The following is a 16087-nucleotide window of genomic DNA, read 5'->3' on the forward strand; positions in this document are numbered from 1 at the left end:
ATGATCAGGTTGAATAGGTAAAGTTTGTTTCCTTTTTGAACCTTTCAAACTTGAAGTAGCATAATAACTATATATTCTTGGAGGGGGAAAAAAAAGGAAAAAAAAAAGAAAAGCCCAGGAAAGTAGGCTATTTGATAACTTTAATTCTAAAGTTTTTATTTAAGAAATTAAAAAAAAAATTCTTCTCCTTTGAAGAATATCATATGTTCCTCAAGCCTCTTTGGAAAGTCTGTTTCCTCTGAATAACAATAATAATAAAATAACCCAGTTCTGTCCCAGGATCAGATTTTTATCAGGTTCAGCGTGTAATTGCTTAGTGGTAACAGCTCATGTCATAAATTGCTAGTTAGTAATTATCTTTGGCTCTGTCATATACTTTCACTAATCAGAGATGTTGGTAAGCATATCAAGAATATTTTGGTGTAGCTTTACATAGCTTTTCCCATTAGGGCACCTCCATGACTTAACTATTAACATATTAATAATAAAGGAATCATGTGCTTGCTTAAACCTCTCCCATTCCTCATTTCTTTACACTTCTCTGAATTAGCTGTTCAAGTGATAAGTAAAACCACAGGAGAGTTTATTGCCAAACAGTCTCTAAAGCATAGGAACATTTCTAAATTCAGCAGTGCAGTTTAGATAGTAGAAAATGTCTGCATATTACACATGACACACCATTGTTCCTCCACAGGTTTCCTGTTTGTCTGTCAGCAAACCTGAACTGAGCTTTTGTAAAAGAATGAGCTCAGGTGTTTCTACCCAATATTGCACTGTATTGTGAACAACACTGCAGTACTTAAATCTACATATTTAGGTATGCTAATTTTGCTAAAGGTAAATATATTTTCTCACTTGCTATATACTTAAGAACCCTTATCTAAATATTTAATTACCTCTTATGGAGCCGAGTGTCAATACAGCAAAACACTTTGGTGTGTATCTAGCATGGGAATCAATTGGAGTCGCTGTGTTTAAAGTGAAGCAAAAGATTTAGTGCTTTACTGGATTGTCACGGGTCACAGAAATTGTAAAGACCTCCTTCCTCTCCTTCCCAAAATCTCCTAAATTACTTGAATCTTCTTAAGTGCAAGTAGAAATTTATTAGTCTGATAGTGAAAAATCTAGATGCATAGGGACAGAAATAAACTGGTTTCTATTTTCTGATACAGGTTGTTGTTAGACCAGCTTTGACAGCTGTTTGTTTGACCTGTTGTCAAATAGATTCTTAGCCATGGTTCAAGTAGAGTCTTTCACCTCATCATTCAAAAGTGCTTGGGACATTTTCCTCACTAACATTCAACCTCTGTTTATACTCTGCAAATTAATATTATCCAAAGATTTAAATTCTAATTCTTATGCAAAAGTGTTTTTATTTTCCTTTCACAATGAATCCCAATTAGAATAATTATTTCCAGAGACTGGGAAAAAAGCAATTGAAACAGATGCCTTTTGGAGACTAATGAAAAAATCCTTTTGGATCAACATAAAGCTGATTTTCTGTTTATTACAAGAAGTAGCACATAATGGCCAAATTTCAATAAAATATGCCATCTCACATTTGAATATATGCTGGAGGTCAGAGAAAGATACTTCATTTCATTATAATTAATGTGACTACATGGCATACCAAAATTTCCACAGGAAATTAGATTGAAGCAGACTTTGTAGTCCATAGAAACTGCCTTGGTTTACACTCTCACAGCACAGAAAGTGTATTAAATGCTGGCCTTTGTTTGTAAAAAAAAAAAAATTAAAAAAATCCAGTCTGATTTTTAGTAAAGAATGTCAAGAAAACAATGATTTAATGTAGATGAGGTGATACATAAATTCATGAATTTAAACATGCACTGCTGCAACCTGTTGGTATCACCTTGCTGTTAGGCAGCCATAACATAGCTGGACATTTCATTACTCTGCCTAAAGGTTTCACTCTCATCCTGTTAAAGCACTGAGGACCCTTTGCAGTGAGGGGTAAGTTAATAAACACAGAATTTGCACATATAAATCTGCAAGTACATGATTCCTCTTGAGATTTTCTTGCCCCAGACTATCTTGAAAAAATTTCTCTAAGGATTTATTTTCCTCCATCTGCTGACTTGTTACAGAGCAAGTCACTTTTTGATTAAAAAGTCTGGGAGGAATACAACAATGAGGTAAATTAATGTTTTATCAGATGTTAACTTTTTTTTTTCAGAGAGAATAAATTAGGAAAAAGTAAATTGCTCACATTTTAATTAGAAGAAGAAAATGGTGGGTTTATGCTTATATTTTAAGGAGAAATAATTTTAAGCAATTACCCAACCACTGGGGAAATTAATATGGAAACTCTGAATGACTGCCTGTAGTGTAAAAGAAGTCCAAAGTGTCTAATGAGATAAATTTTATGTTTTCAAAAGCAAGATTTCAGTTCTGTTGAAATAGCTTCTGATAAATGCAGATTTGAATAACTAGAAGAAGAAGAGAGAAGCAACCACATAAACCAGTTTACACTGGGAAAAACACTCTGTTTTGGATATATGAATTCTGGTGCATAATTTTCACTGTTACATTGAAAAAAAGATTTTTGCTTTTATTTTATGTTTTCAGTCTTTTCGGGCAAGGTGAAAACTGGCATTGGATTATAGAAATTTATGACAACTTGGAAAATATTTTAGAACCTCTCTTGTATATGTAGATGTGTATATGTGTGGTTGTGTGTATATATATACATATGTATATATATAATACTATATTGGTACTGGTCTTACAGTGAAGAAATTTTTGAAAATACTCTTCTGAGTATTTTAGACTCGGATTCAGGAAAATGTATAAGGCAGTTGCTCATCTCTGGATATAGCTCTAAGTGCTTAAGTTAAAGTATTTTGCTATTCTGCTATACATCCCACAAGGGGAGGTGGAATCAGAGAAATCGTTTACACTAATCTATATGATGCCATGGGAGAGAAAGACAGATTCCTTCAGCATAATTTTTGAATAAGATATTGAATATGTCCTTGTAGAATTCAGTCCCAGAAACTCATGAAAATTAATGTGAGTCCCAGAGAGACGAATGAAAATAACGTATCTGTGTAGATTTGTTGCAAACATTTGTGGATTCATTGTTTGAAGGTGCTCGCTCTGAGGAATAAGAGGATGGTGTAGAACAGTCTAGATGTAATTATCTGTTTAGATAAAACATGAAAGTAAGACAGGGTATATTTATAATAAATATAAAAAATAATGAGATCAGTGAAACAACCTTCCATTTGAAGTGACAGTTACCCAGAAGGCAAATGACAATAGATTACTGATATGATGATTGCACATCATATTAGAGACATACTTGCATATGTTGACTTTATGCAACAATGAAAAGCATTTAGCTACTTTTAAGAATGAAAATCCCATTTGTCCCATGCCTGTCATTCCTTAAAAAATCAAATTTTTCACTTCTCCCTTTGATCTTCGTGGCTTTTTATCAGCATGAACTAAATCTTTCTTGTTACTTATTTCTAACTTCCCCTGAAGTTCCTGATGATGTGCTATTGTACAGTACCTGAGTTTAGTGACCTTTCCTTATCATGTGATTCCTGAAACACCTTCCCTTTGCTGAGGTTTAGGAGCCATGTAAAAGCAAGCAGTGGCTTTCAATCTTCTGCAAAGAAACTCTCTTTTTTAAAGCTGTAAATTGATTTATTTCTTCTTTTGACATATAAAGATTGAGTGTATTTTCGAAAATGTAGAGGCACAGCAGGCAAAGAATGTTGATGATACAGAAAAGGAAGTCTTGAAATGCATCATCCTCTTGAAGAGCATTGCTTGGTGCCAGAGATGGTGTTGTGCCACATAATGTTTCCTGTGCCTTTTAAAGGCGTTTGATGCTTAGAAACAGAATTCTTGTTTAAGAGCTCATCATATCTTGCTGCTCATTCTACATTGAGTCATTATCTGCTGACATATCATAATTATTTTCACAGCGGCCAGTTATGATGTATCAGGCAGAGCATTCTAAATTAGGAATAAGCAGCAGATAAGTGGCAAAAAGAAATAATACTTTTGATTTGGTAAAATTGTCCCTTGTGATGCAAAGAATTTAAAATAAGAGGCAAAAGGAGAAAAGGTCAGAAAAATGAAAGCACTTGATACATCCTGTACTTTTCCAAGTAGAGTGTTTTTCAGGTCCATATTTTCAAATAATTATAATGTCCACTATAGGAAAGAAACCATGCTATTTCATAAATTAAATTTTCACATTTGACCAAGTAACCTTTAATTTTGATAAAACCAAGCTTTTTCTGGGAGAAAGTATTTGCAAATAGGGTAGTTAAATACATGATGATTTGCCGTCTATTTCCACAAATCAGGAATAGTGAGCATGCAAACTCCAGTTAGCTATTTTGACTGAGAATGTATAGTTATATGTATTATGAAATATCAGTTCACTGAAGTGAACAGATTTTATTTTTTTCAAATTCATCCTTTTGCATGAATGGAAGGGCAGAAAGGGAAGGAATGGTAGTAAGAAGATATTTGGTATTTATTTGGTTTAACACTAGTAAGACAGGCCATGAGGATGTCTTATGGCAGAGGTTGCCGCACTTCTTGATCTTTAAAGCAACCTATCAGTACTCCAGGTGACCAAAACAGCTGATCCCTCTGGCTGCTGCTTGCCCCTTTGCCGTGTGACAATCAGCACCACACCACTCCCCTTTCTCTTCGCATGCAGTCAGGTATTCCCTGGCTCGCTGCTGTGCTCAGCTGCAGGGTTAGCCGTGCCTGCCCTGCATCCCTCTGCAGGGCACCGTGGTGCTGCTCGGGTGGGAGCTGCCAGCTCCTGCAGGAACACACTGTCTGTCTGGTGTGGTCTGCTGGTTTTAAGGTCTCCTGCCCCTTGCTCGCTTTATTTCTACGTGATTTTTTTTTTTTTCAAATTGGTTTTTTTCTCAGGTCAACAGTACTTCTTGAATTTCTAGAAAACATCCCAAAATTTGGTGTATGAATTACTTTATAGTGCTTGTGAGTTGTGGTGCTTGAAGATGCAGTTTGGCTAGCATGAGTTTATGTCCTAGTGTCAACTCTCCTTTTTCCTTCCCTGCATTTTCTGATGTTTTATTTTACAGTTAAAAAAGAAGAAAATGGGTATGATTTGTCTCTCTATTACATTGTTGACTGTGTTGATTCTTATACTTTTCCTGTTTGTATTGAATTATAGGATGAAGTTTGTCCCAAAGCAGATGGTGATCCTGTTCAGCGGTGTGTTTGGGCAACTGCTGTTAATGTAAAAGATAAATTCATTTACGTGACCCAGCCCACACTTGACAGAGTTCTCATTGTTGATGTGCAGTCTCAGAAAGTTGTACAGGTATTTATTTCTATTTTTTTAAGTTACTATTTAATTTAGACAATAGAATTTAAGACTTTCCTTCATATTTCAGAGACAGAAATACAGTTATCTTGAGACTAAACTCATTATTTGGAAAAAACTCATTATTTGGAAAAAAGTTCCAAATAATGAGTAAACTCATTATTTGGAATGTTGAAACCTACTTTCAACATTCAGCTTCAGTATCTGTTTAGCAACTGTTCTTCTCAATAGACAATTGTAAGGAAGATAACACGAAAATAGCTCTTTGAAATATTTGAGTAGTTGAGAGAATGAGTTCTTTAGGAAGTTTCTGACTGGAAGTTCTTTTCACTGTAAAATGATGATTGGCTAAAATAGAGTCTCATCACAAGGATATGTCTATCAGTTTTGACAGAAAGGTCAGGGTTGGCTACAGAAGGTGGAGGACTGCTACTCTGTCACTGTTACTCTGCTTTTAGACAGAGAAATTACAAAAACAATAAAAATAAACACCACTTTTAGCTAAGACCAGAGACTTTGAATTCAAACTTCTCTACTTCTCTTTCTTAGTCTCTGGGATTCTGGAGTATCTGCTTGGTGGCTAATTATTGAGTAAAAAAGAGAAATCAATGTTATGCCACAGTGATTAATACAGTCACAGAGTTTGAGCAAAACCAGGTGTGGTGTGTTGACCCTGTCTGGAGGCCAGATAGCATCAATGCCACTCCACCACTCCTCTCCCCAGCTGGACAGACCAAGAAAAGGTTTTTGGGTTGAGATAAGGGAAGGGAAAAATCATTCACCAATTACCATCACAGGCAAAACAGACTTGACTTTGATAATAAATTCAGCTCATTTGCCTACCAAAATCTAAGCAGGATAATGGATAGTGTAACAAATCCTAAACACCTGTCCCCCAGCGCTCCCTCCTTCCTGGGCTTAGTTTTATTCCTGACTCTCTGCCTCCTCCCCTCCCAGCAGTGAAGGAGATGAGGAATGAGGGGTCAGTCTGTCACATGTAATTTCTGCTGCTGCTTCTTCCTCCGAGAGAGTAGTTCCTCTTTTCCCTGCTCCCTCCTGGGGCCATTCCCATGTGAGACAGTCTTCCATGAACTTGTCCAGTGTGAGTCTTCCCCATGGGCTTCAGTTCTTCACAAGCTGCTCCAGTGGGGGTCTCTTTCCATGGGATAAAGTCCTTCAGGAACAGATTGCTCCGGGTTGGGTCCCCTATGAGGCCACAAGTCCTGCCAGGAGCCTGCTCTGGTATAGGCTTCCCATGGAATCAGAGCCTCCTTTAGGCATTCAGCTGCTCCAGTGGGGTCCTCCAGGGGCTGCAGGTGGATCTCTGCTCCACCCAGACTTCCATGGGCTGCAGGGGCACACTTGCTTCACTGTGGTCTTCACCACAGGCTGCAAGGGAATCTCTGCTTGCTCACCTCAAGCATCTTCTGCCCCTCCTTCTCCACTGACCCGGGCATATGCAGCGCTGTTCCTCTGACGTGTTCCCACTCCTCTCTCATCTGGTTGCAAGCACAGTAGCACTTTTATGTGTCTCAGAGGTTATCCCAGAGGTTTTACCCCACCACTGATGCACTGGATATTGGCCAGCAGCGGGTCTGTGCTGGCACAGGCTCTGTCAGGCATCTTCTTACAGAAGCCACCCATATAGCTTCCCCCTGCTACCAAAAGCTTGTCACACAAACCCAGTGCACCGAGGTACAAGGCAGTGCTCATAGTCATATTTATATTATATCAATATCATCATATTTATTGGAAACAGGTGTCCTTTAGTAAATAAAACATTGATTTTTTTTTAAATTAGAAACCTAACTAAATTGTTAATAAAAAACCACACTTAAATAGAGCTTTTCTTCATGCCTTTTGGTTTTCTCACTGATAAGTGAATGAAAAATCTTTCAAGTATAGATTATATGTTAGGCTCCAGGGAGACAGTATTGTGTCCTTAATGGGGACTTATAGGGAAGTTGGAGACAGATTTATTAATAAGGACAGTGGCAATAGGCGAGGGGTAATGGTTTTAAACTAAAATAAAAAAAGGTGGATGCTGACTAGATATAATGAGGACTTTTTTACAATGAGGTTTGCAAAACACTGTCAGAGGTTGCCCAGAAAAGTGGTGCAAGCCCCATCCCTGGAAACCTGCAAAGTCAGTTTAGAGGGGGCTCTGAGGAAACTGATCTAGTTGAAGATGTCCCTGCTCACTAGAGGTTTTGGACTAGATGACTTTTAAAAGTCCTTTCCAGCTCAAAGTATTTCATCATGTAAGTGTACACATGTATTCTGTACAGGCTTATAAAATTTAAAAATAAATAACAAAATTGCACTTATAAAATTGCATGACTTACAAAATTAATTGTAATACTTTTGCATACTTGAAACACCTTGCTTTCTGAATTCTGTGTCAGCTGACTCAGATATGGCTTCCTCAAAACTTGAACTATCCAAATCGCGTCAAGGACTTGTAAAATATTTTATTCAATAAGTTAATAATAAAAAGGTGGGGATTTTTTACTTAAATTTACCTTTGCATATTAAAATAGAGATAAAATGAGTGGGTAATGAATTTTTTTTTCCAAAAACTATACTTTTTTACAACCAGTTTGATATATTACTTCAGGGAGACAGAGTAAAAACCCGCAATCTCAACACAGTCCACAAATTTGAAGGAGTGGAATATCTGGCAATGCTTTCCCTGGTCTTTGACTGACATTCAGGTGTCAGCTTCCTTTTCTCCACAGGAGGGATGAAATATCAATATAATTGCATTTATTAGCATTTAGACTTCAGTGTCAAAAGCACATGATTCCTCTTGAGCTCACTGAAAATAGCTTTTAATTTAGGCTTCATAAAATATGTTCATTGCTAGGCTCTTCTAATTTGTCTTTAGTTACATTTTTTTATTGTTTTAAATATGTAAAAATATATATCACTTTACCATTAAAAATTGCAGAGATACTACCTGCAAAGGTATATGTTAATTAAAAAGTAAAATTCAGTAAATTAACCACTAATTAAAAGTTCAGCCCTTCACAAGAATTGTGTGTAAAACTATTGTACAGTTTTTGAATGGCATTAGATTGTTCTATCAAAAAAAATTCTAGTTTCTGTAATGAGCTGAAAAGCAGACATACAGAATGCCTAAGTGTAGAAAAGAGCTTTGTGCACTAAGTCTGTGCTACTTAGCAAGTATATTGAGCTAAAACCAGGACACTCCAGAAGCTTTCATGTTGTTCTGGTGGAAAAAAACCACTTTCAGAGGAATTTTATTTTGAGAGCTAGAATAGCATTGCTTTTCCCCTAATTTAATAATATCAACATTATGAACTAAGGAAAGTATAGAATTAAATTTACTCCAGCTGTGGAAAACTTTTGCTGGAATGGAAGCCTTGTTTTGATGGTTCTAATCATAATAAATTATTTTTCCATTTCACAGTTCTTAACAAAGATTTTTGATGAGACAATAAAGTAAAAACACTGTTGATTCACGGGTGGGTTTTAGAATTGAAGTGAGGCTAATTTGGAATTTAGTAACAAGTCAAGAGATATTTGTTTAGCATTTCTTAAAACAAGCATGGCTCTGTCTTCTTGTCTTTTAAAAGCAAGCATTTATTTTCTAGCTTTATTTTCTGCAAGCAGGAAGAATGTTCTAACCATTAAATGTTGCTCTATTCCTATGATATACACTTACAAAAACACTTTTACAAACAGGAAGCACAGAAGGGAATTTAGTTTTCCAGATCAGTCTTTTTTCATTACTTAAGAGTACTGCCTAGCACAGAGTAATATAAAGATTGAATTCATTATTGGAAAATAGAAACTCAGCTCAGAAATGTTCAGAAATGAGAGCATTTTTCTTGTTAGACTGCCTTTTTCGTGAAGATGATGTTAAAACAGAGGATATAATTTTCATACATGTCCATGTGCATGTAACTATTTCTAGTCTACATCTTAATAAGAAAGATGTCTAATAAGAAAGTCTACATTCTTAATAAGAAGCCACCTTGCAAAAAAAGCACATAGGCTAGTGGGAATAAATGTGGAGATAATTTCATGTTTTGAAAGCAAGAGAATTCTAATGAAACTCCCATTACTGTGCAAAAACCCTAAAGAAAATTAAAAATTTATTTGAAAGGACTTTAAGTCATGTAGCAAGGCTGTTTTCTGTGTAAAAATAATGTTTATTTTGTTTTGCTCATTACAATGTTTTCTCTGAAGTACTACTCTACCTGTTATTCCTTTCTACTATGAAAGTTAATGTAAAAGGTGTGCACATATGTGACAGCTAGATTTGAGGATGATTTATTTTTATGGCAGGTAAATTTATCAAAGTGAGTGCTTTAGAGGATTCTGTAGCAGAATAAATTGAAATGTATTGGAAACATAGGTGTTGTATCTTTAGAGATATATATAAAAGGAAAATTTTTGCCTTATCCAGGTAATTCTCATTCTAAAGTCAAGGGAAGCATTTGCTTTCATTTTTAAATTCTTGAAAGCAGGAATTGTGCAGTACTGCATAGCAGCACACCGCTAAGTGGGATGACCTAGAGGCTGAAGTAGACAGAGTCATCGTCCTTCATTCCTCAGCGTGCTGCTGGCAGATCAGCCTGCTCAGCTAGAGACAGCTGTGAAAGTCTGAGATGCTCAGCTCCTTTTTGCTGCTGGCTTCCCTCTGGGCAGCTGTGCTGCCTGTGCCTGACCCTGCAGCACCTCCTCCTGCTCCTCCTGGCCGTGCCACGACCCCAGCTCTGAGCGCAGCTGGCAGAGCATGTATGGGTCAGACCTTTGGCTGGGGAAGCCAAAAGGAAATTTGACATGCTTTGACAAATTAGCTATACAGCAGTTCAAGTGTTATTTTAAACAACTTGTTTTCTAGCATGTAGCAGAAAGAAGTTATCAAACACAAATGACCTTTTTTGAGGGGTAACTTGTGATTTTAAATGAGCCAGTGAGCAACCTGGCTTCATTTTCCATTTTCAAAAGGAAAAACAAATTCTGCTTAGATGAAGTGGTCGCTTGCAACACCTCAGGAGTACAGTTAAGTATCATCAGCAGTCTCAGTCAGCCATTAGTGCATTATCTTGAGGATCTACATCATTAGTTTAAATTAGGTTCACTTAATTAGCCAGCTGGTACTCTCCTTGACACACTGATAAACAAGCTGTGCTTCACAGTTCCATAATGGTAAGACTAAAAAACAATTTCCACCTCTTTTTTCCTTCTTAAATGATGAAAATAAAAAAGTAATCCCCCCCTTGTTTAGCCTGTGTATAACATCTCTTAATCAACTACACTGTTCTCCCATTTAATACCTCTGAATCCTTCAGTTTTTGTAACACAGGAAGTTTAGAGCTCAGCTGTTTAACAGGTTCATGGTCTCAAGTGACAGTGCTTAAAGTTGTAGGGAAACCAGTTCTGATCACAGGTCTATGAAAAGTAGCAACTGTAATTGGAAAACATATGAAAACAATCCTTCCTACTTCAACAAAATATACACGTTTTAACAGATAGGAAGTTTTGGGTGCAGCAACATCATGTTGATTTTTTTGCAGTAACATCTTCCATTAATTCCAGTATGTGGCTTGTGAATACTCTTCCTTTTTTAACCATTTTTCAGTAAATGGTGTAGTTTTTCAACCAATATATGTAAAGTGAGAGTGATGGCAGGGAAGGAAAACAAATAGTTTTGTACTTGATTAAAAACCTTTTTTTTCAATATCTTAAAGGCTTCAGTATTATGTAGATTTGATACCAAGTGTTAGAGTACATAATAAATAAAAAAACGCTTTTTCAGCAATTCAGTAACTCTGAATTAATCAGAGGGCTGTTTCAAGAATTGACAACATAATTCCTAAATACAGTCTGAAAGTGTCTGAAAATGTATATCTACTCATCCTTTTCATTCAAGCATATATATTATGTTTCCTTTGAAAATGTGACAAAGGATTTCTTTTTTTGTTCTATTTCAGGCAGTGAGCACAGATCCTGTTCCAGTGAAGCTACACTATGATAAATCACATGATCAAGTCTGGGTGCTGAGCTGGGGAAACATGGAAAAGAATTCTCCAACTTTGCAGGTGAGGTGATCACAATGATTATGTGTGAGGAAATACAGACAGGCTGAACCTTTGTGTAATTGCAGTGTGTTGCATATTTTCCTTTAGGCGCTATTACCATGACCCCAGCAAGGCAGAGAAATTATTTTAGGTAACCAGAAAATCAAGCCAAACAACCGACCTCACAAAAAGTTAATCATTATTTTCAAGACCCTTAGTCTGAACTGGCAAATTGATAGAAGGATAAGGAATGCAGCTGAAAACAGCAGCATGTTCTGTACTACCAGTCTTTTGAGAGCAAACTGTTGCTGTTCATGATATTTTTGTCCCTAATTACAGGATAAACTAGATTTTAGACATTCTTCCTTTTCATTAAAGTCTTATTGATGTTCTGGACATGTCAAGCTCTGTCTTTATTGGGTTTTTATCACATGAAAGATATTAAAAATCTTGATTTTTCCCATGCTTTGGAGCAGTGACAAACCTAGGACAGTCATTGAAGCAACATCTCAGGAAGCTGTACTTACTTTTCTACTTTTTTATTAATTTCTGTTCCTTAGTTATAGCAATCCCCTGAGACTATGATGATCAGCCTTATATCATAACTTAAAAATTCATTTTGCTTCTAATTTGTTTTCCTTTTCTTTAGAAGGTCATTAAATCCTTATGTATTTAATATATACTTATATATAAGAAAAAGAATAAGAGAAATTTTAAAAGCAAAATTAGTAACATTTGAAATCACCTTTTCAACACCTACAGACCCTTAATAACTTTGAGTGTGCAAGGTAATCTGTGGAAGTTTAGTAACCACTCCTCCCCAGTACTGATAATTTTTTGAGTCAGTCTTATTATATTTTAAAGTGGCTGATCATCCTCACCCTCATTTTTAATTAAAGTATACAAAGTAGATTGTCTCCTTTTCGAAAAAAAAAAAAAAAAATCCACGCCTAAATGCATATATGTGAACAGCAGAGTGGCTATTGTATGGAATTGTCTTTTACTCATGCATAAACATTTGCTTCAGAGAAGGTCCAGGATTTTAGGATTTGAATGAAATTGGTTCATAACAATTTAAGGAGTATTTAAACTCAGTTCAGCTTGCTCTTCTGAAATATGTCTGTGCTATGTTGAATTATCTCATGATTGATGACAATTGGGAGTATGCATAGCCATATGTTCCAGTGGATTTGTTTATAGCATCTTTTCACTCTGGCTGAAGTGCTTAAAAATTTAATCTCACTCTAAGATCTAGTGTAAGTAAAAAGATAAACAAAAACCTTAGTTTAAGCTAAGGACTATAAAGGGCTTTAGTAATGTAAATTAATAAATATGGATTCAGGACTGATTAAAAAAAATGAAGGGGGAAAAATAAGTATGAAGACTAAGTGTTTCAGTATGTAACAGTTCTCTGAAATCTGTAACTATTATTTGCACTCCTTTTCTTGGTAACGTGGAAAAGACAACACAAGAGAATACAGGGGCAATACTGTATTTATTCATTTGGTTTGCAATTTGATTTTGAAAGAATACTTGTCTAGTTTATGCTGATGTTATTTGTGCAGGTGATAACCCAAGCCAGTGGGAGTGTTTCCCATCACACCATCCATACCCAGCCCGTGGGGAAGCAGTTTGACAGAGTGGATGACTTTTTCATTCCAGCCACAACCCTTATCATTACCCACGTGCGGTAAGTCTGTCTGAATGTGGGGGATGTTGGCTTGTCTTTGTGCTCATCCTAAAACAGGTTCTGGCTGTGACAGAACTGAAAAAATTGATCCGCTGGAGTTTAAAAGACATATGGAACACAGAAAGAGAGGCTGAGGAAGACAGGACAACACTTAACACAGGCATAAAGCAGAACTCTCCCCAAGACCTCTTAGAGGAAAATCTATTTTTCTTCCTCAAAATACACTAGTAAGAGTGTGATATATAATTTTCTTTCCATGATTTTTTTTTCTGTAACATTTCTACCTCTAGGTATTGAATAATTCTGCAATCTAGGATTTTTTCATCTGAGTATTGCATTAATGTGTATTAGTAGTTTGTATGTTTAGAACTTCTAAGATTTTTGCAATCTGATGTAAACCATTTTGCCTCAAAACAGCTCTGCCAACAATTATCCATTATTTATTCTAATATGCCAAGTTTCTATACGAATATCTTCATTAGATAATCTTGACTGTCATCATTCTGTTCTAGCACAATTCTAAAATTACAGGTGTAAATAGGCATCTCCATTAAAATTTCTGATGGTAGTGAGTGCTATTCTTTTAAATGTGAAAGCATGCAATTTAGGATGATTTTACAGTTGATTTTATAATTCACTCTGTATGTGCCTGGGATGAATCTAGTCTTCTGTACCAAGGAACATTTGACTTCTTCTAAAGACATTGTTGATGAGAGATTTTTTTTTTATTTCCTACAAAACTCTAAACTAGCAAGTAAGTTAGCCCTATTTAATTTAAAAAGAAATTATAGATAGATGTATAGATTAATATATCTGAATAATAAATTGACTCTAAGTACCATAATTATTAGTTTTCTTGAACTGAGAAGGCAAATTCCTGTTGTGTCCCTGAAGTAATCTGCAGTCCTCACATTCAGCCTTAGAAAAACATTAAATATTTCTGCAGTATTTGGAACAGATATGTGTTGTGAGGACAAAAGTTACTGTTTCATAAACTAGCAGGTACTAGAGGTACTGCCCAAACAGAACTGACATTAAGATACTTTGATGTTCAAGTAAATAGGAAAATAAAACCATGGATAGGGATAGACATCATACTAGGAGGGGAATCAGGACTGGGAAAAGAAAAATAGGGCCAGTCCAAAGCTAGTGTTGGGTTTGCCTCGTCTAACTCAAACCATTTTAGGTTGATATTTTGCCCAAATAGGTCAAGTAGGCTTTTCCTGCTTTGCATGTTACCTTCAGCTGCTGAGTAATTTCACATCTCCTGTATGCAACTCAACAGAAAATAGAATGAAAGAATAAAAGAAAACACACAAGAATAAAAAAGGGATATGAAATCAATTGAACACTGAAAGAATAAAATCTGATAAGTGCCTGCCAATATATAGTAAATATGTACATCAATTCAGGCCTAGTAAAGTTTTTTTTTTGTTTGTTTGTTTTTTGGTTGGGTTTTTTTTTTGTTTGTGTTCCTTTTCCTTAATATTTATATGCCAGATAAAATTACCAAGATTGCCAAAATGCCAAAAGAAAATTCCTGGTATGGCAAAAAAGACTGCAGTAGTTTGTCCACTGCTAAACCCATAGATTTGGAGGCTTTAATGAACAAAATAAATCTGCTTTTATCAAATAATGAGCTCAAGGGAAATGCTATTAATTCTGAGTGCCTTTTCTAAAAAGAAAATTTAAAAAACACTATGTAGACAAATACAGTGCTTTTCTTTCAATGTATGCTTCAAGAGCTGTTTATGTTAATCACTTGTTGAAGAATTTGTCTCCCATAACATCTGGCCTGCAAGTACCTTGCTTTTTTTTGTTTAAATTAGCATGCAATATATGAACATTGTAACAGGAAAGATTTAAAATTAACTGTATTCATCAAATTAGTAGCGATGTAGAAAATCCCAGTCTATTAAAGGTAACATGACCAGTCAACAAAAAAACCCCACTCAATCACAGCATGTGTTTCTTAAGGCTGTTAGGCAGCAAACATAAAGCTTGAGTTTATTATTCTTGGGAGTGTATAACAACCAGGGGAGCAATTTATGAGTATGAATTGCAAAAAAACAGCTAAGAGGGAAATAAGCCCACTGGCTAAGTTGGCTGGTGTAGTTGATTGCCCAAGGGCCCTATTTCCTCTTTGTCAGAAATCAGCTCCCTTTGGCCATGCAACACCAGCCCCTTTCAGAAAAATGAAAACTTTCTGTAGCTAGGTGCATTTGTCACTTGTAAACTAACAGTTTGAATGATGAGGCAGAGGACAGTATGCATGGCTTACCAAATTAGCATCCAGAACTAAACACACTGTCCAAATAAAGGCAATTCTAAGCAAAAAACCACCACATATCACTTAAAAGAATTAAATAAGTTTCCTGACAGCTGGCCCAAACCGTCTGATACCATCTGCAGTTTTTCACTATCTACAGCATATTCTGTCCAATTGGTTGGCTTGTTAACACATAGGAACAGAGGTAAAGGCAAATAATTTAAAGCCATAGTGAATCATTATTTTTTTAAATTTTTAATAATAGCTAAAGTGGTAATTGCTACTAGTATGTGTATAAGTATTTAAAACTTGTTGAAAAATAATTTATTTAAGGGGTGGAACTATACTTTTGATTTACCTAGGTCATTTATTTTTATATATGAAAATCCAAATGGGCTGCTCATTATTAGAAAAGAAAATTCTATACATTTTAATGCTATTTTAGGCAGCAGATAATTTAGGACACACTGCCTCCAGATCAGACGTTTGAAGAGATACCATAAATTTTGGTCTTGGGTAAACAGTAAATCATTCCAAGGGAAAAAAATGTTTTCCCATATTTTTCCTACCACTGAGTGAGGTAATTTTTTCTTGTACTTATCACACAGCAGGAGTCAGGGCAAATAACCTTTTGGTTGTTTGGTTTATAACCAACAGGTATAACATTATTTTATGCTCTGAACAACTGTGATGCACCATCAAAACATCAACTAACCACACTAAGTAGG

General features: G+C 35.7%; 1 protein-coding gene across 5 annotated transcripts in view; it reads left to right on the top strand.

Moving 5' to 3' along the window:
• FSTL5 (follistatin like 5) overlaps positions 1-16087 on the top strand; it is a 270592-nt gene that overhangs the window by 230580 nt on the left and 23925 nt on the right. For all 5 annotated transcript variants that reach the window (XM_063156281.1, XM_063156280.1, XM_063156283.1 and 2 more), the window contains 3 exons: positions 5195-5344; positions 11314-11421; positions 12966-13090. In XM_063156281.1, coding sequence (XP_063012351.1) covers positions 5195-5344; positions 11314-11421; positions 12966-13090 — 383 coding nt within the window. The remainder of the gene's footprint in view (positions 1-5194; positions 5345-11313; positions 11422-12965; positions 13091-16087) is intronic.

This window comes from Melospiza melodia, chromosome 5 (genome assembly GCF_035770615.1).
Source record: "Melospiza melodia melodia isolate bMelMel2 chromosome 5, bMelMel2.pri, whole genome shotgun sequence".
In the NCBI taxonomy this organism is placed as follows: Eukaryota; Metazoa; Chordata; class Aves; order Passeriformes; family Passerellidae; genus Melospiza; species Melospiza melodia.